The sequence below is a fragment of the Mauremys mutica genome, chromosome 15 (assembly GCF_020497125.1).
Source record: "Mauremys mutica isolate MM-2020 ecotype Southern chromosome 15, ASM2049712v1, whole genome shotgun sequence".
Taxonomy (NCBI): Eukaryota; Metazoa; Chordata; order Testudines; family Geoemydidae; genus Mauremys; species Mauremys mutica.
In genome coordinates this window covers 26,220,607-26,243,232 of record NC_059086.1, presented here as the reverse complement: position 1 = coordinate 26,243,232, position 22,626 = coordinate 26,220,607, and the positions used below count along the sequence as shown (strand labels likewise).

Below are 22,626 nucleotides of genomic sequence, written 5' to 3'. Positions count from 1 at the left end.
AAATCTAGCAGTCCTTAATCCAAGACTTGATGCTTTCTTCAATAAATCCAGTGGCAAGACTTCCATTGACTACCCTGTAAACAGGATTGGGCTGGTGATTTGATAACAATAAATTACATATATCAAAAAATGTCCTGTTTGTTTTTCTTTGCAGAAAAACTCAAGGAGGAAAAGGGTAAGTTTGCTCTGTTGTGAGGTCTGGAGGGGGAAGGGTCAGTCACTTCCGCATTGAGGGATGTGGAAGAGGCAAGGTTTTTTTAACTGCTGAGGAGTCAGGTTCTCTCTGTTTCTGTGAGCAGGACGTGGGTGAATTTTGCAGTTGGAACTCAGGGGAATTTGGGCATTTTTCACTTGAGGGTTGTTTCTCTGTTTGACTGGGGTACGGTGGAGGTGTCAGATTGGGGCTGGTCAGAGTAAAGAAATGTTTGTTAACTTAATATGCATCAAAAACAAAGATAGAACAGCGGGTGCATTGTGATGGGGCTCCTGTTGCAAAGCAATGGGAAAAAGGTAAGGGTGAGTGTGGCGGGATCCCTGGGGTTCAGCCTGGGAATGTGGGAGTGCTGTGCCCCCCTTAACTCTCCAGACTGGGCTGTGTCCCACAATGCTTTGTTAGTGACAAGCAGCAAACTCTTCCAGGCCCTGTTATCACTCATCAGAACAGCATGTGGAGCCCCACACCCAGCTAGATTCAATTAATGCTCCCATAGCCACTCATGAATCACACAGAGAAATGCCCCAGTCAAATGCCCCCAGCTCCCCACACTGTATCATAGAATCATAGAATATCAGGGTTGGAAGGGACCTCAGGAGGTCATCTAGTCCAACCCCCTGCTCAAAGCAGGGCCCAACACCAGCTAAATCATCCCAGCCAGGGCTTTTTCATGCCTGACCTTAAAAACCTCTAAGGAAGGAGATTCCACTCCCTAGGTAATGCATTCCAGTGCTTTACCACTCTCCTAGTAAAAACGTTTTCCCTAATATCCAACCTAAACCTCCCGCACTGCAACTTGAGACCATTAATCCTTGTTCTGTCATCTGCTACCACTGAGAACAGTCTAGAACCATCCTCTTTGGAACCCCCTTTCAGGTAGTTGAAAGCAGCTATCAAATCTCCCCTCATTCTTCTCTTCTGCAGACTAAACAATCCCAGTTCCCTCAGCCTCTCCTCATAAGTCATGTGCTCCAGCCCTCTAATCATTTTTGTTGCCCTCTGCTGGACGCTTTCCAATTTTTCCACATCCTTCTTGTAGTGTGGGGCCCAAAACTGGACACAGTACTCCAGATGAGGCCTCATCAATGTCAAATAGAGGGGAATGATCACGTCCCTCGATCTGCTGGCAATGCCCCTACTTATACAGCCCCAAATTCCATTAGCCTTCTTGGCAACAAGGGCACACTTGACTCATATCCAGATTTTTGTCCACTGTAACCCTTAGGTCCTTTTCTGCAGAACTGCTGCCTAGCCATTCAGTCCCTAGTCTGTAGCAGTGCATGGGATTCTTCCGTCCTAAGTGCAGGGCTCCGCACTTGTCCTTGTTGAACCTCACCATATTTCTTTTGGCCCAATCCTCTAATTTGTCTAGGTTCCTCTGTATCCTATCCCTACCCTCCAGCATATCTACCACTCTTCCCAGTTTAGGGTCATCTGCAAACTGACTGAGGGTACAGTCTATGCCATCCTCCAGATCATTAATGAAGATATTGAACAAAGCCAATCCCAGGACTGACCCTTGGAGCACTTCGCTTGATACCAGCTACCAACTACATGGAGCCATTGATCACTACCCATTGAGCCTGACAATCTAGCCAGCTTTCTATCCACCTTGTAGTCCATTTTTCCAGCCCTTACTTCTTTAACTTGCTGGCAAGAATACTGTGGGAGACCGTATCAAAAGCTTTGCTAAAGTCAAGGAATAACACATCCACTGCTTTCCCCTCATCCACAGAGCCAGTTATCTTTTCATAGAAGGCAATTAGATTAGTCAGGCATGACTTGCCCTTGGTGAATACATGCTAACTGTTCCTGATCACTTTCCTCTCCTCTAAGTGCTTCAGAATTGATTCCTTGTGGACCTGCTCCATGATTTTTCCAGAGACTGAGATGAGGCTGACTGGTCTGTAGTTCCCTGGATCCTCCTTCTTCCCTTTTTTAAAGATGGGCACTACATTAGCCTTTTTCCAGTCATCCAGGACCTCCCCTGATCACCATGAGTTTTCAAAGATAATGGCTAATGGCTCTGCAATCACATCTGCCAACTCCTTTAGCACCCTTGTGCTCGTCCAGCTTTTCTACAAAGTCTTGAACCACTTCTTTTCCCACTGGGGGCTGGTCGCCTCCTCTCCATGCTGTGCTGCCCAGTGCAGTAGTTTGGGAGCTGACCTTGTTCGTGAAGACAGAGGCAAAAAAAGCATTGAGTACATTAGCTTTTTCCACATCCTCTGTCACTAAGTTGCCTCCCTCATTCAGTAAGGGGCCCACACTTTCCTTGACTTTCTTTTTGTTCCTAACATATGTGAAGAAACCCTTCTTGTTACTTTTAACATTTCTTGCTACCTGCAATTCGAAGTGTGATTTGGCCTTCCTGATTTCACTCCTGCATGCCTGAGCAATATTTTTATACTCCTCCCTGGTCATTTGTCCAGTCTTCCACTTCTTGTAAGCTTCTTTTTAGTGTTTAAGATCAGCAAGGATTTCACTGTTAAGCCAAGCTGGTCGCCTGCCATATTTACTATTCTTTCTACACATCGGGATGGTTTTTTTTTCTGTAACCTCAATAAAGATTCTTTAAAATACAGCCAGTTCTCCTGGACTCCTTTCCCACTCATGTTATTCTCCAAGGGGATCCTGCGCATCAGTTCCTGAGGGAGTCGAAGTCTGCTTTTCTGAAGTTCAGGGTCCGTATTCTGCTGCTCTCCTTTCTTCCATGTGTCAGAATCTTGAACTCAACCATCTCATGGTCACTGCCTCCCAGGTTCTCATCCACTTTTGCTTCCCCTACTAATTCTTCCCTGTACCTCAGAAATATACCATCTTGAGCAGTGCACATTTATTAATTTGTTCATCACTTCACCAATGGAAAGTGGATATACACCAGCCCTTTGCAAGCCTGAGCAATCACACTTATCAAACACTTCAGGCAAACTCATTGGTAAAGATAAACAGTAAAACAAATGTATTGACTATAAAGAACAGATTTTAAGTGATTATAACTGATGGGCAAAAAGTCAGAGTTAGTTAACAAGAGAAATAAAATATAAGCATGCAATCTAATCTCTTAATCCTATTAGACTGGGCAACAACTAGATAAACAGTTTTTATCACCCTGTTGGATATTGCAGTTCATAGTAAACAGATTTCACCCTTGAAATCTGGGCCAATCCTTCCTGTTAGTGTCTTCAGTCTTATCCTCAGTGTCCTTGTTGCTTGCAGCATAGGTGAGGGAAGGAGAAAGGCCAAGCATGGAGCTCCTGTGGTCTCTTTTATACCCTCACTCTCATGTGATTGGAGAATTCAAGTCCAGGCATGTCTACTGGGCATTGCTGAGTGCCCAGGTAAGGCTGAGAAATTACCTTGGTGTTTATAATTGAATCTCCTTTGATGGGCAATGGCTGTTGATGGTTGTTTTTATACCTGCCATTGGTTACGTTCCTTGCTGTTGCTGCTGTGGAGCTAATATCTGGCTGAATCCCCAGTTTACAGCATGTTTTCATGACAGCCATAGAACACAATCTCATAACTTCATATGCACTAAAGGTATACATAGAACAGTGGATTTCAGCAGTTCATAACCTTTCCCCTGATACTTTACATGGCGTGCTTAATATGCAAAATCACAATTATATACAGATGAGGAATATGGGAGTTATGGGGGCTCCCCCGAGGTATAGAATGTCAGAGGGAATTTGATTTCTGAAACAATAACACAGAATGGGGTTTTATCAGGGAAATGTTCAGCAGCTAGATTGCACCAAGCAACCCTCTGTAAGTCTTAAACCACTTTGTGAGGTGTAATGCCTCCCCTGCAAAGAGAACTCCTTCTTCTGGCAGCTCCAGGATCCTCTCTCTCCAATATTTCCTTGGAAACTTCCTCTCACCTAGAGAGTTTATTGCCTTACAGAGTGTGAAACAGCCTGACATTTCTGTGGAGTCAAAAGACTCCGCTACAAAATGAATCATCATAGTCAATTTTCACAATGGAGTGAGGTAAATGATAGGCTCTCCCAAAGGACCTGTTCCGTAACCTTTAACAATGAAAGCTTCTTTCACTATCACTTTCACTCTTTCACTATTTGTTTCTTTCTCAGAAAACCTAGAGAAGACAATTGATAAGTGTGTGTCTTATTTCTCTAATGCATAGTCTGGTCAATACACACAAATCTTGTATAGTGGAGTGTGGAAGAATTTATTGTTGAACTTTTCTGATCTCCTGCCTTTCATCATCCCCTTTTTCTGGCTTGAGAAGAGCATCTCTGAATATTTGCTAGATCTGAAAATAGTTGCTTTAATATCTGGTATTTTTAAATGAACTCTCCCAGTGCCATTTGGTATCCTCTAGGAAATGTAGCTCACCAGAAAACAGATATTTTATGAAAGAATGATATGTATGAAAAGTACTGTTCATTGAAACTGAAAATGGAACATAACTCATTAAATAAATAATATGACTCTTTTCATAGCTGATGTCCGTAGTAGGGGGATTGTGTTTCCTATTGAGCTTTTTGCTATTTAATAGTGACTATGAAAGTTCTTGCCAAACTAGTTTAGAAAAAGGTTGGGCTCTAATATCTCTTCCAGTCTTCTGTGCAGGGGGACAGACAGATGACTAGGCCCACCAAATGAATAACCGGTGAAGGACCTTTGCTGCTCACCAACATGGCTAATATTTGTGCTGTTCAAGAGATAAAGGTTCCCATTCACACTCTATGGCTTGCTAATACATATAAATATATAACTGATTATTTTTCTCCTTCTCTTTTCTCCATGATTCATTTTCAGCACAACTCCAAGAGCAAAAGGGTGAGTTTACTGAATAACTATCAAGTCAAAGGGACAAACCCTGCAGCCCATTCAGCTTGGCCTGGAATATTTCTAGATCCCCCCAAATACATCCCCCACAGCTAGGCTGTAATTCTATAGGGCTTTATTAACATTTATTAACATTCTCCTCTCTCCCATGTGAATTTTTGGCAACTCGGGCAGCCAAATCATCCTCTACCATGGGGGAAAAACAGCTTCTGGGAGTTCCAGCAACCTCTTACTTCGGTGTTTCCTCTGCATCCTGTGGCCAAGGGGAGGGGTGTCTGAACTCTCAGAGGAAATGGGGAAGCAGCCAGGACTCACTGCAGAGCCCTAGAGTATGACAGGAATAAAAAGAGACTGTGGACTTGCTCCTGCTCTGATTGACATTAGCAGAAGTTTGTCATTAACTTTTTCGGGAGCAGAATTTTAGTCCAATATTTGTGTGCATCTTTGTATGTCTTAATGACAAAAAGGAACTACATATTTAGTCAATGAGAATTGTTCTTTATTTCATGTCCTCATTTAGAAAGGAAAGAAGATTTTCCTGTAGCAGGTAAGATTTCTTGTCTGCTTCCATCAGCCGGGGTCAAATCTCTATCAGAGTAGCTGCATCTGCTCTTGGAGGTAGATGGGTGATTCCCAAGTCAGATAAACATATTCACGCTAGATCAGGGGTCAGCAACCTTTCAGAAGTGGTGTGCCAAGTCTTCATTTATTCACTCTAATTTAAGGTTTCGCGTGCCAGCAATACATTTTAACATTTGTAGAAGATTTCTTTCTATAAGTCTATAATATATAACTAAACTATTGTTGTTGTATGTGTTGTGTATTTGGTTGTCATGGGTTTTGTTACTATGGCAACTGAGTTAGACTATTAAGGGATAGCTCAGCCGGTTTCAACCGGCTGAGTGAGCTCTCTGTCTCTGTAAATAAAATGGAGGTTTTGGTTAGCTGTCTGCTCTCTGGCCTCAAGTGATTGCTTCCTACACCGGCTGCCCCAAGGATACAACAGTATGTTAAGTAAATAAGGTTTTTTAAATGTTTAAGAAGCTTCATTTAAAATTAAATTAAAATGCAGAGCCCTCCAGATCAGTGGCCAGGACCCGGGCAGCGTGAGTGCCACTGAAAATCAGCTCGTGTGCCGCCTTCGGCACTCATGCCATAGGTTGCCTACCCCTGCACTAGATCTTGTCCAACCAAGATGCTAAAAAAAGTTGTGTAGCTGGTATAGTACATTCAGTGGGTGTAGCTGCACAGGCTAGCCGCCCTGTGTACAAACCCACCTGGACTCTGTGGGCCAGGGCTGCTCTAGACATTTTGCCGCCCCAAGCACGGCAGGCAGGCTGTCTTTGGCAGCTTGCCTGCAGAGGGTCCACTGATCCCGCGGACCCTCCGCAGGCAAGCCACCGAAGGCAGCCTGCCTGCCACCCTCGCGGCGACCGGCAGAGCGCCCCCAGTGGCTTGCCGCCCCAAGCACGTGCTTGGAGCGCTGGTGCCTGGAGTCGCCCCTGTCTGTGGGTACATATTCAGGGTCATTAAACTATACCGCCCTTCCTGCTGCCCATGCTACTTTAGCTACACCTGTAACTTCAAATATGGAGCTGTAGCCATTGACCAACTGCATCTGAAAGTGAGACTGGTTAGTTCTTGGGCTAGTTGCAAAAGTTGGCCACTGCAGGGGAATGTGAAACTTTAATTGTGTTTTGCTCCTTCATCTCAGTTAATCCTCAGGTCTTCAGAAATCTGGCCTGTGTTGTCAGATTTTTGTCAGAAGATTTTGAAGTATTACATTGCACACATGTGTGGATTAGATGGCATGTAAGAAATGTAAGGTAATCTGTGATGTAGGGCTGAGAGCAGCAGAGACAACAGGATGTGGTAAAATACACAATTAGATAAATATTAGATTAAAATATTTAGTTCACTGAATATGAGCCATACTGAATAAGGCTGATTCACGCTCTTCTTGATGTTAGTAAATCAGGTATCCAACTGTTATGTTCTCTTTTTTCATATTCTAAAAGACAATACTGCAAGTGGTGACTGATAAAGTTTATTCTTTTGCAGGGCAACTGCAGAGAGAAATTGGTGAGTTTTGTGGATTAGCATAGCACTGTTTTTATTTCCCAGAACTATAATGTATATCCTGTATTTGTAAACCTCAGTATCGCTCCCTAAATTATCAATTACACATCAGCAGGCTCCAAACGGTCAGTTCTGTGAGGTATTGTGGTCTGGTAATGTAATTCCATTGAAATCAATGTGCCAAATACAGAATTTATTCAATTATACATTAAGGCTAAGTAGGAACACAGTAAAGACTTGCTTCCCATTGAATGTGGAGTACAATTCACGGTCTCTGCATTAACATTCAAAACTTCCCATAAGATCTCACCTTCTTATCTGAGAGGTGCTTCTTCCACTATGACTATGATCCCCACTGACACCTACTACGTTCCACTTGTGAGATAGAACATGAACATGTATGGGAGCTGGACAACCTTAAGCTGAACTCAAATCTGCACAAAATCAGAATGGCCCCACCTCTGAGGATCCATACAAAACTCACCTCATAGATTCTGCTTTTTCCAATAATGCCTGCATATTTAGTCTGATATATTGATAATGTCTTGAAAGTTTTAGCAGAGAAACTATAGTATATGTTTGCCTGGTTTGAAAAATGACCATTCCGATATAATTGCAACATTTCTTGTTCAGAAGCCCTACTTAGGCAAATATGTACTCACTGTGCATCAGTTATTCTCAGATGGATGAGGGAAATGTTACCTGTTCATGTAACATGTGTAGCCCCTGTGCCTCTTTCACAGAGCAAATCCAAGGAGACATTGTTAAGTTTCCATTAGGCTACCCAATCATGTGGGGGCAGAGTAAGTGTTTCAGGAAAAAAATCCTGGCTTTCCTTAATCCAAGACTTGACCATTCCTTCAATGAATTCAATGGATAGACTTGCATTGGCTACACTGGGATCAGGATTGGGCCACTAATTTAATACCAATAAAGTGCATATACTGAAAAGTGTCCTTTTTTTTTCTTTTGCAGCCCAACTCAAGGAGGAAAAGGGTATAAGTTGGCTGTGACTGCTGCAGTTTGGAGATGGAAGGGCCAGTCATTTTCCCATTGAGGAAAATGGTGGAGGAAGAGTTTCTTTAACTGCTGAGGTGTCAGCATCTTTCTGCTTTTGCAGTGAGTGGGAAGTGAGTGAGTTTTGTAATTGGGACTGAGGAGAGTCTGGATATTTTTTACTGGCAGTTTGTCTCTGATGTGGGTTGGGGTTTGAGACTGTGACAGTGGAGAGGAAATAAATGTTCATTAACCCAATTTTCAGCAAAGACAAAGACAAAACAGGTGAGACACAGAGATGTGTAAAGCAGTGGCTGGGTGGCAAGGGTGAATTTGCTTTTCTTTCTGAGACAATCACACAGAGTGGGGTTTTATCAGGGAAATGTTTAGTAGCTAGTTCCAGATTGCACCAATGAACCCTCTGTAAGTCTTAAAGAACTGGCGGGGCAGTGGGGTTCATACAGTGCCCCGAGGCAGAAATCTTGATATTGAAGGGCCAGAGCATACCCTAGGATGGGAAACCTCTTCTGGGAACTTCAGAGAACTTTTACTCCATCCTCATCCTTTACTCCCTCCCCTCACATAACAGAGAGCAGAGCATCCTGGAATCATGGCAAAGCCAAAAACTCTGCTGAAAGCCAGGCCTCAGGCTCATATGTTCTGTGCCTTTTTGAGAGAAGAGTGTCCTGGCCTCCCCTGCCCCTGGCACTAGGGTACTGTCATTTTCCATGCCTGGAATATCCAGGGAAGCAGCTAACCCCTTGAGATACAATCCCACCCAGAGCTCCCCAGGTCAGTGCACTTTAGCAACTCACTCACCTTTCCTAACACACATATCTGATACTATCCAATACACATTGTCTGTGTTGGGAATAGGTGCAATTTCTGTCTCAGCTGTTTCAGGAAAGCTGTACCTCTTTCCCTGGAGTGCACAAAGCCCCTTAAATAGGACAGGATTGTCTAGGCACTTGAACAGAGGGCATGGAAATGCTCTTAAGTAGAAGTAAGAAGGTTATATTATCGCTGTATTTGGCTATGCTGCTGGAAAACTGTGTCCAGTTCTGATGTCCCCAGCTGAAGAAGGAAGTTTATAAATTGGAGAGGGTGTCAGAAAAGAACCATGAGAAGGATTAAAGTAATAGAAAACATGATTTATAGTGATAAACTCCAGAGCTCTATCTATTTAGCTTAACAGAAGGAGTGCCTTAATCACACTTTATAACTATGTATATTGTGGCAGAGCTCTGACCTTGCCCCCGTGGGTCCTGCACTTCTAGGTGGTTTATGCTAGCCTCAGTGGCTCACTGTGATGCTCCACATAGCCCTTCTCTCTCTAGGGCCAGGGTTACAGTCTACTGAGCCCTTTTCATCATAGGCCAGCAAGGAGGTTGGTGAGAGAACTCCCACAGTCTCTGTTGTCCCTGGGGGCTTATTTCAGAACAATTTAGCCTCCTGTCCTGACAGGGACCTGACTTCCCCTCCCAGGAGATGTTCCTGTAGTGGTGGGTTGGGGGGAACCCGGGCCCACCCTCTACTCCGGGTTCCGGCCCAGGGACCCTAATGGTAACAGCTGTTGGCAGCCAACCTTTCATTGCCAGAGTTGCTACATTTCTCTGGGCCACTTCCCCACAGCTCTCCTGCTTATCTCTTCTTCACCCTTACCTTAAGGCTCCCTTAACCAGCCCTTCAGCCGCACTTCCTTTCCTCTGGCTCCCTGGCTCTCCTCTGCCTTCTGCTATTCTTCTGTACCCAACTGGCCTGGGTCTATCACAATATAAAGAACCACTGTATGATAATAGGCTCTAGCAGAGAAAGGGCTAACAAGATCCAGTGACTGGAAGTGAAGCTAGAGAAATCCATACTGGAAATAAATTGTAAAATTTTAAGAGTGAGGGTATGAGCCACTGGAATTATTTACAAATGTCATGGCAGATTGTCCATAACTAGTAATTTTTAAATAAAAATTGGATTTTTTTTCTAAAAGATCTGCTGTAATACAAACAGGAATTATTTTGGTGAAGTTCTCTGGACTGTGTGATACATGATAAGGGAGGTCCCTTCTGGCCTTAAATTTTATGGTGCTCATATCTCACCTGCTCCCACACAAATATTCTCCAGTGAATACAATATGGCTTTCGATATTTTAACTATTAGTTACCTTCATTCTTGGCTATATTATTACAAAAGGTGCTATTGTTATATTTTTTTTTCTTTTTTAGGGAACTTGGAGAAGAGAATAAGTAAGTCTGTGTCCTTTTTCTTCCATGTACTCTACAAATATGTAAGATTCTTGTAGAATGAAAAAAAAAGTTTGAGTCATTATTAGACTTCACCTTTCCCTCCCGCATTTGATAGAGCAGTTTTCTTGGCTTTCCTTATCAATAGCATATATGAGCATTTATTATATTTGACCAGTGCTGATCCTACATTGTTAACATTTAAATAGACTTCCTGTCAGGGTTCCCTCCCTACTCTGAACTCTGGGGTACAGATGTGGGGACCCGCATGAAAGACCCCTATGCTTATTTCTATCAGCTTAGGTTAAAAACTTGCCCAAGGCACAAATCCTTTCCTTGTCCTTAGACAGTATGGCTGTCATCACCGAGTGATTTAGACAAAAAATCAGGAAAAGGGCCACTTGGAGTCCCTATTTCCCCAAAATATTCCCCCAAGGCCCTTCACCCCCTTTCCTGGGGAGGCTTGAGAATAATATCTTAACCAATTGGTTACAATGTGAGCACAGACCAAGCCCCTTGGTTTTTAGCACACTGAAAATCAATCAGGTTCTTACAAGAAGAATTTTATTGAAAAAAAAAAAGTAAAAGAATCACACCTGCAAAAATCAGGATGTAAGGGACTTTTTAGGCTCAGGTTCAAAGTTACCAAAAAAAAAACCCACCTCACTCTTAGCATTGGTAAAATTCACAAGCTAAAACAAAAGATAATCTAACGCAATTCCTTGCCATTACTTACAATTTTTGTAATCTTAGATGTGCATTTCAGGTATATTTTCAGGACATGTTTTTCCAGCCTGGTCTCTCTCTTCATCCAGAGAGGGAACAAACAAAGAGAGCACAAACAAAACCTACCCCCCATGCCAGATTTGAAAGTATCTTCTTTTCTCGTTGGCCCTTTTGGTCAGGTGCCAACTAGGTTATTTGAGCTTCTTACCCCTTACAAGTAAAGATTCAGTACAGCTACCCAGGAGGGATTTTATGCTACCCTTATCTGTATATTGATGACACTCCCCCTTTACTCTTTTGTATCCCCAAAATCCATAATCCTCCTTCAAAGAAACACAGTATAAAAGGAATTGTACAAATGGACAGGACTCTGCATTGAAGTTGAAATGAAATGCAGGTCATGATTTAAATGGTATTACTGTTCCTTTCTTAACAGATCCCATATTAGTGGAGGAGCATCATGTGTCATATTCACCACTTTTGCTAATTTGTTGTGACCATCAAGCTTCTTGTTAAATTTATTCACACAAGAATAGAATCTTGTCTTTCTGCTTTTAGGGGAATAGGCATGGGACTAGCCCACAGATTAAGTAGACAGCGAAGGCTCTATGCTTCTCACTAACCATGGCCAATATTTATGCTACTCAGGAAAGAAAGGCACTCATTCACCCTCTTGAATGTGCAAGTAAATGGACATATACTGAATTCTTTTCTTCTTCTCCCCATTGTTCTTTTGTAGAAGAACTACAGGAGGAAGAGGGTGAGTTTTCACAGTTGACTGAATAGTTACAGTCCAGAGAATAAACTCTGTAGTCCCTATCTGGGTTCCAAGAGCCCCGACTGCAGCAGAAAAGGTATCATTCCTCATGGTCAGGAGGGGTGTCAAGGTGTCCTCCCCAACTCTGAACTTTAGAGTACAGATGTGGGGACCTGCATGAAATAACCCCTAAGCTTATTTTTACCAGCTTAGGCAAAACAGTCGCTGCCACCACCAAATGTTTTAAACAAACGTTTAAGGGAGAGCCATTTGGGAACTCTGCCTTCCCCCAAATATTTCCCCAGTCCTTATCCCCCCTTTCCTGGCAGGATTGAGACTAATTCTCCTCTCCCAGATCTCTATACCCTTTTTCCTGGGTAGACTCAAGAGAATTCCCCCCCACCAATTCCTGGTGAGCCCAGATCCAAACCCCTTGGATCTTAAAACAAGGGAAAATCAATCAGGTTCTTAAAAGAAGACTTTTAATTAAAGAAAAAGGGTGAAAGGAATACCTCTGTGAGATTAGAAAGCAAGATGAACTCACAGACAACAGATTCAAAACACAGAGGATTTCCCTCTGGACAAAACCTTAAAGTTAACAAAAACCCAATATGATTCTCCCTCTATTTTTACAAAAGAAATTACAAATACAAAATGAAAGTAATCTAATATTCCTTCTCTAAATACTCACTGCTTTAAAAAGGTTAGATGACTGGTTCCTGGATCTCTGACTCCAGCAAAAGCCCTCACAGAACAGACAAAAGACTGTTTTCCCTCCTCCCTCTTTGAAAGCATCTTGTCCCCCCATTGGTCCCTCTGGTCAGGTGTCAGCTAGGTTATGTGAACTTCTTAACCCTTTACAGGTAAAAGAGGAATTAACCCTTAACTGTTTGTTTATGACAAGGGGCTATGTAGGGGATTCTGCAGCGCTGGTGCATCGCATAGCTGAGACCTCACCAGCTCTTTGCAAAGAGAGCCAGAAGGGGAGAGGTTCAAGGGCAGTTGGGGTGTGAGAACACACATCCAGGTCATCCGGGAATTGCACATATCCACTGTAGAAGAAAGCTCTGGATGGGAAGTGCAGCAGGACAGAACCACTAAAGCTGTGCCTCTGCAGGAGTAGCCAAGACCATGCAGAGGACTCTCTACACGTCCCACCTCAGATATGGGGCCTCAATTAGTCTTCCGCAAACAGCTTCCCCCAAATTGGGAACCCATGTTCTGTGCAAAACACCCAGAGGAGGTTCTTTGACAATTCCCTTGCGAACAGAGTGATGATAATTACACAGAAATGTTTGCAACAGCAGGAAATCGAGCCCAGATATTCTCCCTTCTGGTCCAGTGTATTCACTACTAACCTGAGGGCTGGTCAAAAACTTTCCATGGGAACATATCTATTTCAAAAAATAACTGTTTGGAGGAATGAAAGCACGTAAGAAATTAATATTTCAGTTACATTCTAACTTTCCTTTTGACTATATTGAAATGGAACCTTTTGATTTTTCATTTCAAAATGATATTACATTTATATTGAAATTTTCAAAATTAGAACAAAAATGTTTTAATTTTATCAAAACAGAATGTTGTTTGACTTAAAAAAAATGTTGCAGGAAATTTCATTTTTTTTTATTTTGTTTTGGGAAAAAAAGTAATTCTTCTTCGAGTGATTGCTCCTATGCATTCCAGGTAGGTGTGCGCGCCGCGCGTGCACGGCTCTTCGGAAGATTTTTACCCTAGCAACACTCGGTGGGTCGGCTGGGCGCCCCCTGGAGTGGCGCCACTATGGCGCAGGATATATACCCCTGCCGACCCATCCGCCCCTCAGTTCCTTCTTTCCGCCCGTGATGGCCGTTGGAACAGTGGAGCACGGCTTAGCTGACCTCCACTTCCCTAGCTACTCGTAGTTTCTCTCATTTAGTATATAGTTCAAATGTTTATAGTTGTAGTTAACTTTATTTGTTTGTAGTATAGTATTTATTTTCAGGGGTTCGGGGTTTTTTTCCCCTTCCCCTCACCCGGTGCCGGGTCCGATGCCCGGTCCACAGGGTTTGACACTGCTCGGCCGGCCACAAGCCGATGCCGACAAGAGATCCTCTCCTAAGTGCCTCGAGGAATCTCAACTAACAGATAAGTGCCGCATTTGTGAGGCCTTTAATCAGAGAACAAAGGGGAGCGGGACTTTCGTCTCAAGCAGCTCCTGAGGGAGGCAGCTCTTGCTCCTCCGCTCTCGGCGCCGAGCGCTGGTTAGTCTTCAAGGAGCGCTCCCTCAGCACCGGATCGCCGGTACCGCCAAGGCCTCCCGGCACTGGCCCTCGCTGGCTCCGACGTCCACTCGGCATGGTTCCCTCTCCTGGAGGATGAAGAGGCACAATATACTTGCTGTGTCCGAGCCGCCTGCTCCGCAGCCGAGCGCTATGCTCAGTCGGCGCGCCCGGCACCGATGTCGGCCGCGGCACCGACAATATCCGCACCATTTACTCTGGCCAGGCAAGAGCCATCAAGTCCGGTGCTGGAAGGCTCCCCAGTATGAACCGTGGTAGAGCTCGCTGTGAAGCTACGTCCGAGCCGCCTGCTCCGCAGCCGAGCGCTATGCTCAGTCGGCTCGCCCAGCACCAATGTCTGCCGCGGCACCGACAATATCCGCACCATTAACTCCGGCCAGGCAAGAGCCGTCGAGTCCGGTGCTGGAAAGCTCCCCGGTACGGACCGTGGTCGAGCTCGCTATGAAGCTGCGTCCGAGCCGCCTGCTCCGCAGCCGAGCGCTATGCTCAGTCGGATCGCCCGGCACCGATGTCTGCCGCGGCACCGACAGTATCCACACCGTTAACTCCGGCCAGGCAAGAGCCGTCGAGTCCGGTGCTGGAAAGCTCCCCGGTACGAACCGTGGTCGAGCTCGCTTTTAAGCTGCGTCCGAGCTGCCTGCTCCGCAGCCCGAGCGCTCTACTACGTCGTACTGCCCGGCACCGGTACCTGCTGCGGCACCGACAGTATCAGCACCGTAGACTCCGGACACGCAAGAGCCGTCAAGTCCAGCACCTGAACACTCCCCGGTGCGAGCTGTGGTCGAGCTCACTATTCCCTCCACGCTGGAAACATTTCCACAGCGAGGGAGTTGATGGCAAGGGCAGAGCTTGCGCTGCTTTAACCCCCGACACCGCCGGTGCGGGTTATATTGTCTATCCGCGAGCCTGTCTTGCTCACGCCACCCTGCATCGGTACCGCAGAGCGGCACTGTTCCCGATCGCGGTCCCGCAGACGTTCTCGGTCCCGTCACCGCTCGCAGTCTCGGCACCGTTCTCTATTTCGGTACCTTTAGTACTCGCGGCACCGGTCAGCGTCCTGTTCGCTGGCCCGGTACACTCGGTACCGATCCTGCTCCCGGCACTGCCCCAGGCACCGAGACTCCCGTAGCCACTCCTGAACATCGAGCCTCGCGCTCTCGGTCGACCGCCCGGCACAGCTCTGGTGGCAGGTCCCGTTCTCAGTACCGGTATGTCTCCCGGTACCGATCCCCGGGGCCGCGTCGAGCGACGTCACTTAGAGAAGGAGACTCTACCAAAGGCTCTTCAGCTCCTTCAGGGCCATCTAACCATGCATCAGTGTTGCCACGTGCGGACACTTCATATGCGCAGTACTCTGTTTTCCGATGTGCCCTCCAGAGTCTTCCAGGAGACCTATCAGTGGTCCTTCTAGTCACCTTGGGCGTACTACCACGCCAGAGGCATACCGGTGCTCCCATCTCGCTCCGTTCCGTCGGAGCTCTGGATGCCAGAGGCGACAATTAGCCGTCCCCCTCCGACCAATACGGAGCAAGCCCCGGTTCAGCCACCGGGCTCCCAGATCCCACCGGATCAGGAGGTCGTCCAGGAGCGCGAGCCCACACAGGACCCGCTTGTCCCTGGCCTTTCTTCTGCCTCCTCCCCAGATGAGGCGGGGGCAGGAACATACTCCTCGGGCCCTCCTCTGATCGGAACGCAAGTACGTGGTATCATCCAGGGGGTATGAGTACCTTTAGGTACATCTCCCCCCCCCCGCTCCCTTGTCGTCCAGTCCCTCAAGGGGATGGAACGCCATGGCCAGCAGGCACCAACCCCTAAAGCCAAGGAGGCTAGGCGAATGGTCTTACTGGGCCGTAAGATATACTCGGCGGAGGCCCTGCCACTTTGTGTAGCAAACTAGCAAGCCCTGCTTAGCCGCTACTATGGGTGGCGGTGGGCAAATGTACAGAGTCAGTTCTTCAGAACTCCCGTCAAGAGTTCGATGCCCTCCTGGAACAAAGGAAGTCGCTAGCGAGAGCTTCCCTCCAGGCCTCGTTGGATGCAGCTGACTCTGCTGCCACGACTCTGGCCTCGGGTGTTGCCACGAGGCGCATTTCATGGCTCCAGTTATCAAGCCTTCCCTCGCAGCTGCTGCACACTATACAGGACTTGCCCTTCAATGGCAAAGGCCTGTTCTCTGAAAAAACTGGCCCTAGGCTGCAAAGCCTAAAGGGCAACAGGGTCACTTTCCACTCTCTCTCGGCATGCACACGCCGGTGCTTCAGCGCCGACCCTTCCGTCCCCAGCCTCACCGCTCTTACCCTGCGCCTAGACAAAGCCAGGACTTTGCCTCGCTTACGCGGTCGTAGGCGTCAATCAGGACCCCAAAGGAGCCAAAATTAGGGGCCTTCTAACCGCCAATGGGGCAAAAGCCTACCCATCCTCGTCCCTCTTAGGGACCCCTCTCATGAGCGATTCCTCTTGTAAGAGGTGCGGACGCTCCTCTTCATTGGAGCTATACAGGAGGTACCTAAGGACGAAACCTAATCCCCTAGGCGAAGGGAGGTCTCAGACCTATCCTAGATCTGCTGGACTCAACAAGTTCACGATGCAGATAAGTTCCGCATGGTACCCAGGGGGACCGTCATCCCATCCTTGGATCCCGGAGACGGGTATGCCGCCCTCGATATGAAGGGCGCTTATTTTCACGTCACCATTTCTCTTCCACAGAGAAGGTACCCCCGGTTTCGGGCCTACCGTCGTTTCCAGAGGGACCACCGGGCCCAAGTTACCAGTCATGTGGGCATCGACACGGACCTATTCCTGTGTCTAGGCCTGATGATCAATAGAAAAATCCACTCTGATTCCCACACAGGGAATAGAATTCATTGGGGCCATCCTGGACTCCAGTCTCGCCAGAGCCTGCTTACCTCCGCCTTGGCTGCAGGCGATGGAAACAATTGTACAAGGTCTACGGACCTTCCCGACAACTTTGGTTCGCACTTGCCTAGGTTTCCTGAGTCACATGGCTGTCTACACGTTTGTTTCCAAACATGCCAGGCTTCGCTTCCGTCCACTTCAATCGTGGACCACTTCACCTTGGTGTACCACCCGGGCAGAGATAGCATTCTCATGGTCGTCTCGTTCCCCCTGAGCATCCTAGGCTCCCTCGACCGGGAGTCAGCGCCCTCCCTGGTGTATCCAGGGATGCTGTTCCATTCACTCCTCGGGGTCCCTCATGACAGACACCCCATCTCTCGGCTAGGTGCTCACCTGGGTCAGTTTCGCACTCACGGCCTTCGGTCGGCTCAAGAGCTGGCCTTACACATCAATGTCCGAGAGCTGAGAGCAGTCTGCCTTGTATACCAGGCATTTTCAGCTGACGGATCGCCTCAGCAGATCCTTCCTGTCTCACAAGTGGTCGTTTCCTCCGGACATTATCCATTCCGTTTTTCGGAAGTGGGACTTTCCCCGCATAGCCCTCTTCACTCTCGCGAGAACGAAAAGATAGAGAAGTTCTCCTCATTCCAAGGCCTCTCCCCGAGCTCGATCTTGGAGGTGTTTTCTGATGCCGTGGATGAGCCATCGGCTGTACGCTTTCCACCGTTCCCGCTGGTTCACAGGGTCCTGCCAAAACTCCGCAGGGACAGAGCGCACCTGATCATGATTGCTCCAGCGTAACCCAGGCAGCACTGGTACACCAGGTTGCTACCCCTGTCAGTAGCCAACCCTATTTCCCTGCCTCTTTGCCCAGACCCCATAACGCGGGATCACGGCAAGCTTCACCACCCAGACTGGTAATCCCTGCACCTCACAGCATGGCTGCTGCGTGGCTAAACCTATCCCAGTTGCATTGTTCTGCCTCGGTTCTACAGGATTCTCCTGGGTGGTAGGAAATCTTCCACTCGGTTAACGTATCTGGCAGAGTGGAAGCGTTTCTCCTGCTGCTGCGAAACGCACAATGTTTCTCCCGCCAAGGTCCCGATCCAGTCCGTCTTGGACTACCTCTGGTCTCTCAAACAGCAGCACCTGGCGTGGTCCTCATTAAGGGCACTCTTGGCAGCCATCTCTCCCTTCCACCCAGCGGAGAGTGGCCGCTCCGTATTCTTACACCTTGTGGTTTCTAGGTTCCTCAAGGGCTTGGAGCGTTATACCCCCCCAGTTGACCCCAACCAAAACCTGGGTCTTCGACCTGGTTCTAACCAGTTTTATGATTGCCCATTAGAGCCACTGACGACATACTCGCTGACATACCTGTCCTGGAAGACAGTTTTCCTTGTGGCCTTTCCATAGGCCAGACGAGTCTCCGAGCTTCAGGCGCTCACAATGAACCCACAGTATACTGTGTCTCTCAAGGGCAAGGGCAGTTGTGACCACGTCCGGCCTTCCTCCCTAAAGGTGGTGTCAGCCTCTCATATCATCCAGGATATCTTCCTTCCGGTCTTCTTTCCGAAGCCTCACTTATAGCAAGGAGAGCAACAATTGCCCTCCCTAGACGTCTGTAGGGCATCCGCAATCTATATCAAGCGGGCAAAGCCCTTTCGTAACGCCCCCAAATCTTTGTCGTGCTGGCGTGCCGGACGAGGGGCATGCCTGTCTCCTCCTAGAGGATTTCGTCTTCGATGACGTCGTGCATCCGCACCTCCTGGGGTTTGGCCCATGTTCTATAGAGCCACCTTACTTCACATTCCACCAGGGCTCAGGCTTCTCTGCTGCCTTCCTGGCTCACGTACCCTTTCAGGGGATGTGTCGTGCAACTACCTGGCCCTCGGTCCACACCTTTGCCTCATTGGCCCAAGAGTCCAGAGATGATGCAGCCTTTGGCTCAGCAGTTTTGCATTCTGCAACATCTAGCTCCGACCCCACTGCCTACGTAAGGCTTGGGAATCACCTAACTGGAATGCATAGGAGCAATCACTCGAAGAAGAAAAGACGGTTACTCACCGTTGTAACTGTTGTTCTTCGAGATGTGTTGCTCCTATCCATTCCAGACCCACCCTCCTTCCCCACTGTCGGAGTAGCCAGCAAGAAGGAACTGAGGGGCGGATGGGTCAGCAGGGGTATATATCCTGCGCCATAGCGGCGCCACTCCAGGGGGCGCCCAGCCAACCCACCGAGTGTTGCTAGGGTAAAAATCTTCCGAAGAGCCGTGCACGCGCGGCGCGCACAGCTAACTGGAATGGATAGGAGCAACACATCTCGAAGAACAACAGTTACAACGGTGAGTAACCATCTTTTTTAAAATCCTGGAATTTCCCACAAAATACAAATTCTGGTTCCCCTGCATGTCTAACTAGATCATGTGCTCAGCCAGTTTCTCTTACATGGCCAGTTTTTATATCTGTACCTTACTGTGTGATGTCTTTTTCCGCACTCTAACTTCCCATTGAAATCAATATAAATTGTAAGTGAACCGTCATGAGGTCTTGACAATGGAATCTGTTCCCCTCCATGCCTGGAATCTCCAGGAGAAACTGTTAACACCTTGAAGTACCATCGCTCTTGGATCTCCCCAGGGCAGTGCAGTTCAGCAACCCATTCACCGTTCCTGACACACAGCTCTACCTATTTGACACACATTGTGTGTGGTGGGAATAGGTGCAATTTCTGTCTCAGCAGGGCTGCACCCCTTTCCCTGGAGCACACAAAACCCCTTCAGTAGGAAAGTGTTGGCTAGACACCGGGCCAGCAGGCATTGGGAAGTTCTTAACTAGGACTGTGGATGCTATAATACTATACAAATACAAATACAAATACTATATTTGGCTGTGATGCTAGAATACTGTGTGCAGTTACAGTATCCCCAACTGAAGAGGGAAGTTGTTAAACTGGAGAGGGTTCAGAGAAGAGAACCAGAATGACTAAGGGATTAGATAACATGTATTATAGTGATAGACTCAAATAGACTGATTATGCTCTATAAGTATGTAGATAGAAACAAATATTTGATAATGGGCTCTTTAGTCTAGCATAGAATGGTCTAACAAGATCCAATGGCTGGAAGTCAAACTGGAAAGAAGTTGTACATTTTTAAAAGTGAGGGTGATTAGCCGTCATAACAATTTACCACGGTTTGTGGTGGATCCTCCATCACTGGAAAATCTTCTTCACTAAAAGATCTGCTCTAATACGAACATGAATCATTTTGGAGAAGTTCTCTGGACCATGTTATAGATGATGAAAATGCATCCTTCTGGCCTTAGACACTATGATGTTCATTGTGTCATCTGCTTCCTCACAGCTATTCTCCAATAAAGACAATACAGGTTTCAATATTTTAACTGTTAGTTACCTTCCTCTTTGGTCATATTATGGCAAAAGCTGCTGTCATTATTATTAAACATTTGTTTCTTTCTTAGGAGACTTGGAGAAGAGAATAAGTAAGTCTGTGTCCGTTTTCTTCTGTGTGCTGCTCTACTGTTGTCTTGTATTATTTATTTTTTAATTTTAAAATATAAATTTATTAATAGTTTTGTATTATTATTAGATTTCCCCCCTCTTTCCTGTTTTGGATAGAGCAGATTACTTGGCTTGTTTTGTCAATAGCATTTGTTGCTTGTGAGCAGTGCTGCTCATACATGGTTGAAATTTAAATAGACTCACCCACTTTTGTTTTGTGTTCTCCAAGAACCATAACAGTCCTACAAAGAGACACAGTATGACAGGCAATGTACAAATTGAAAGGACTCTGCATTGAAATGGCAAATGGAATGCAGCTCATAATGTAAATGGTGTTACTGCCTATTTCATAGCAGATCCCATATTATCCATGTCATATTTGCCTCTTTTGCTAATTAGTTGTTGCCATGAAGCTTAATCTTAAATTTATTAAAGCAAAAATAGAATCTTGTCTATGTACTCTCTAGGGAGATAGGAATGGGACTAGCCCACAAATTAAATAGCTAGCTCACTACCAATGCCAATATTTATGCTAATCAATGGATGATCTCAGCAGCAAGATGGAGCCTGGAGTCACCTGGGCAAGCATGACTCAGTTCTTTACAGGCCAGTGCCATTGTTCACAGGTTAGTTCCCAGGAAAGCTCAGATGTGGATTGGTGTCTCCCAAAATTCATTGTCAGCTAAGTGTTTCTTGACTGGGCACTTACTGAGAAGCTGACCAAATTCTTCACTGAGGCTACTTGGAATCAAAACACATTGATATACAAGTATATAGCCAATATTCATAACTTCAACTACAAAAATGATACACACATACAGACAGCATAATCATAACCAGCAAACCCTAATCTTGTTTTAGACACCTTAGTTGACCCCCTTTATACATTATTTGGTGCCACTACAGGACCTTGGTTGCAACAATGATCTATACGTTCACAGTTTATGTCAATAACGTCACAGTAGAAATTACTGTATTATCGTCAATTATTCATGCAACTCTGAAGCCCCTTCTGTCCACAGAGGGACACTGTTTGATAATCACCTGAAGTGAAGAACACACAGGGACACTCCTCAAAGAAGAAGAGAAGGTTACTCACTCTGTGCAGTAACTGAGGCTCTTTGAAATGATCTGCCTGGGATGCTCCACTACCCATCCTCCTTCTCCTCTCTACTTCAGAGTTCAATCTATGGACCAAGTGGTAGAGAAGGGAGAGACCTAGACACTCCCCATCTTCCTCTGCATCCAGACTTCCTGAAGGAGAACCATTCAAGGAGCAGGAGGAGAGACTAGAGGAGGAAACTTCACCTCTAACCAACATCTCATCATCTTCACTGGACGAGGCAGTCATGCCAGCCCCCTCTACCTCCAACATCTGTTGATGATTTCAAACAATTTCAAGAATTGCTCAAATGAATAGCAGGTTCTCTCCAGGTCAAATTGGAGGAAATGTGAGAATCACAACACAAGTCACTGGTCGTATTGCAGACCTCTACATCAGCCACGGTCATGCTTTCTATCAGTGACGCCCTATTAAATCCAGCCAAAGTGGTCTGGCAGCCATTATACCTCCCATATGTCAGAGGACTGACAAAAAGCATTATGTCTCCTCAAAGGACATGGACTTCTTTCACATCCCACACTGAACTCAATGGTGGTCAATGCAGTGAATGAAAGAGGGAGACAATATCACTCCAAGATAACCACCTGTGCTAAATAATGGAGGAGGATAGATCTGTTTGGATGTAAGGCAACTCTACAATTCAGAATTTCATATTATGAACTGCTTATGTCAAAGTATAATCTCACAAACTCCTCTAAGTTAAGCAAATGTATTGAATACATTCTGGAGGACAAAAAGGAACAGTTCCAGGCAATCATAGTGGAGGGTCAACTACTGGCATGAATGGCACTACAATCATCCTTGGCTGTGGCTGACACAGCTGCTTTGTCCATAACAACATCAGTGGTCATGAGATGGGCTTCATGGCTACACCTGTTGGGATTCCTGAAGGAAGTGCAAGCCACAGTAGAGGATCTCCCATTCAAAGCTCCAAACTATTCACCAAGCAGACTGATGAATCCCTCCATTCCCTAAAGGATTCAAAAGCAACATTGAAACCACTCAGCATTTATACACAGCAC

At 46.2% G+C, this 22,626-nt stretch overlaps 1 protein-coding gene across 15 annotated transcripts in view; it reads left to right on the top strand.

Annotated features, from left to right (window-relative positions):
• LOC123350389 (butyrophilin-like protein 2) overlaps positions 1-22,626 on the top strand; it is a 162,175-nt gene that overhangs the window by 122,177 nt on the left and 17,372 nt on the right. For 14 of the 15 annotated variants that reach the window (XM_044988944.1, XM_044988958.1, XM_044988946.1 and 11 more), the window contains 8 exons: positions 155-175; positions 5,000-5,020; positions 5,550-5,576; positions 7,091-7,111; positions 8,084-8,104; positions 10,324-10,344; positions 11,807-11,827; positions 20,442-20,462. In XM_044988944.1, coding sequence (XP_044844879.1) covers positions 155-175; positions 5,000-5,020; positions 5,550-5,576; positions 7,091-7,111; positions 8,084-8,104; positions 10,324-10,344; positions 11,807-11,827; positions 20,442-20,462 — 174 coding nt within the window. The remainder of the gene's footprint in view (positions 1-154; positions 176-4,999; positions 5,021-5,549; positions 5,577-7,090; positions 7,112-8,083; positions 8,105-10,323; positions 10,345-11,806; positions 11,828-20,441; positions 20,463-22,626) is intronic. The other variant, XM_044988950.1, reaches the window with a different exon arrangement.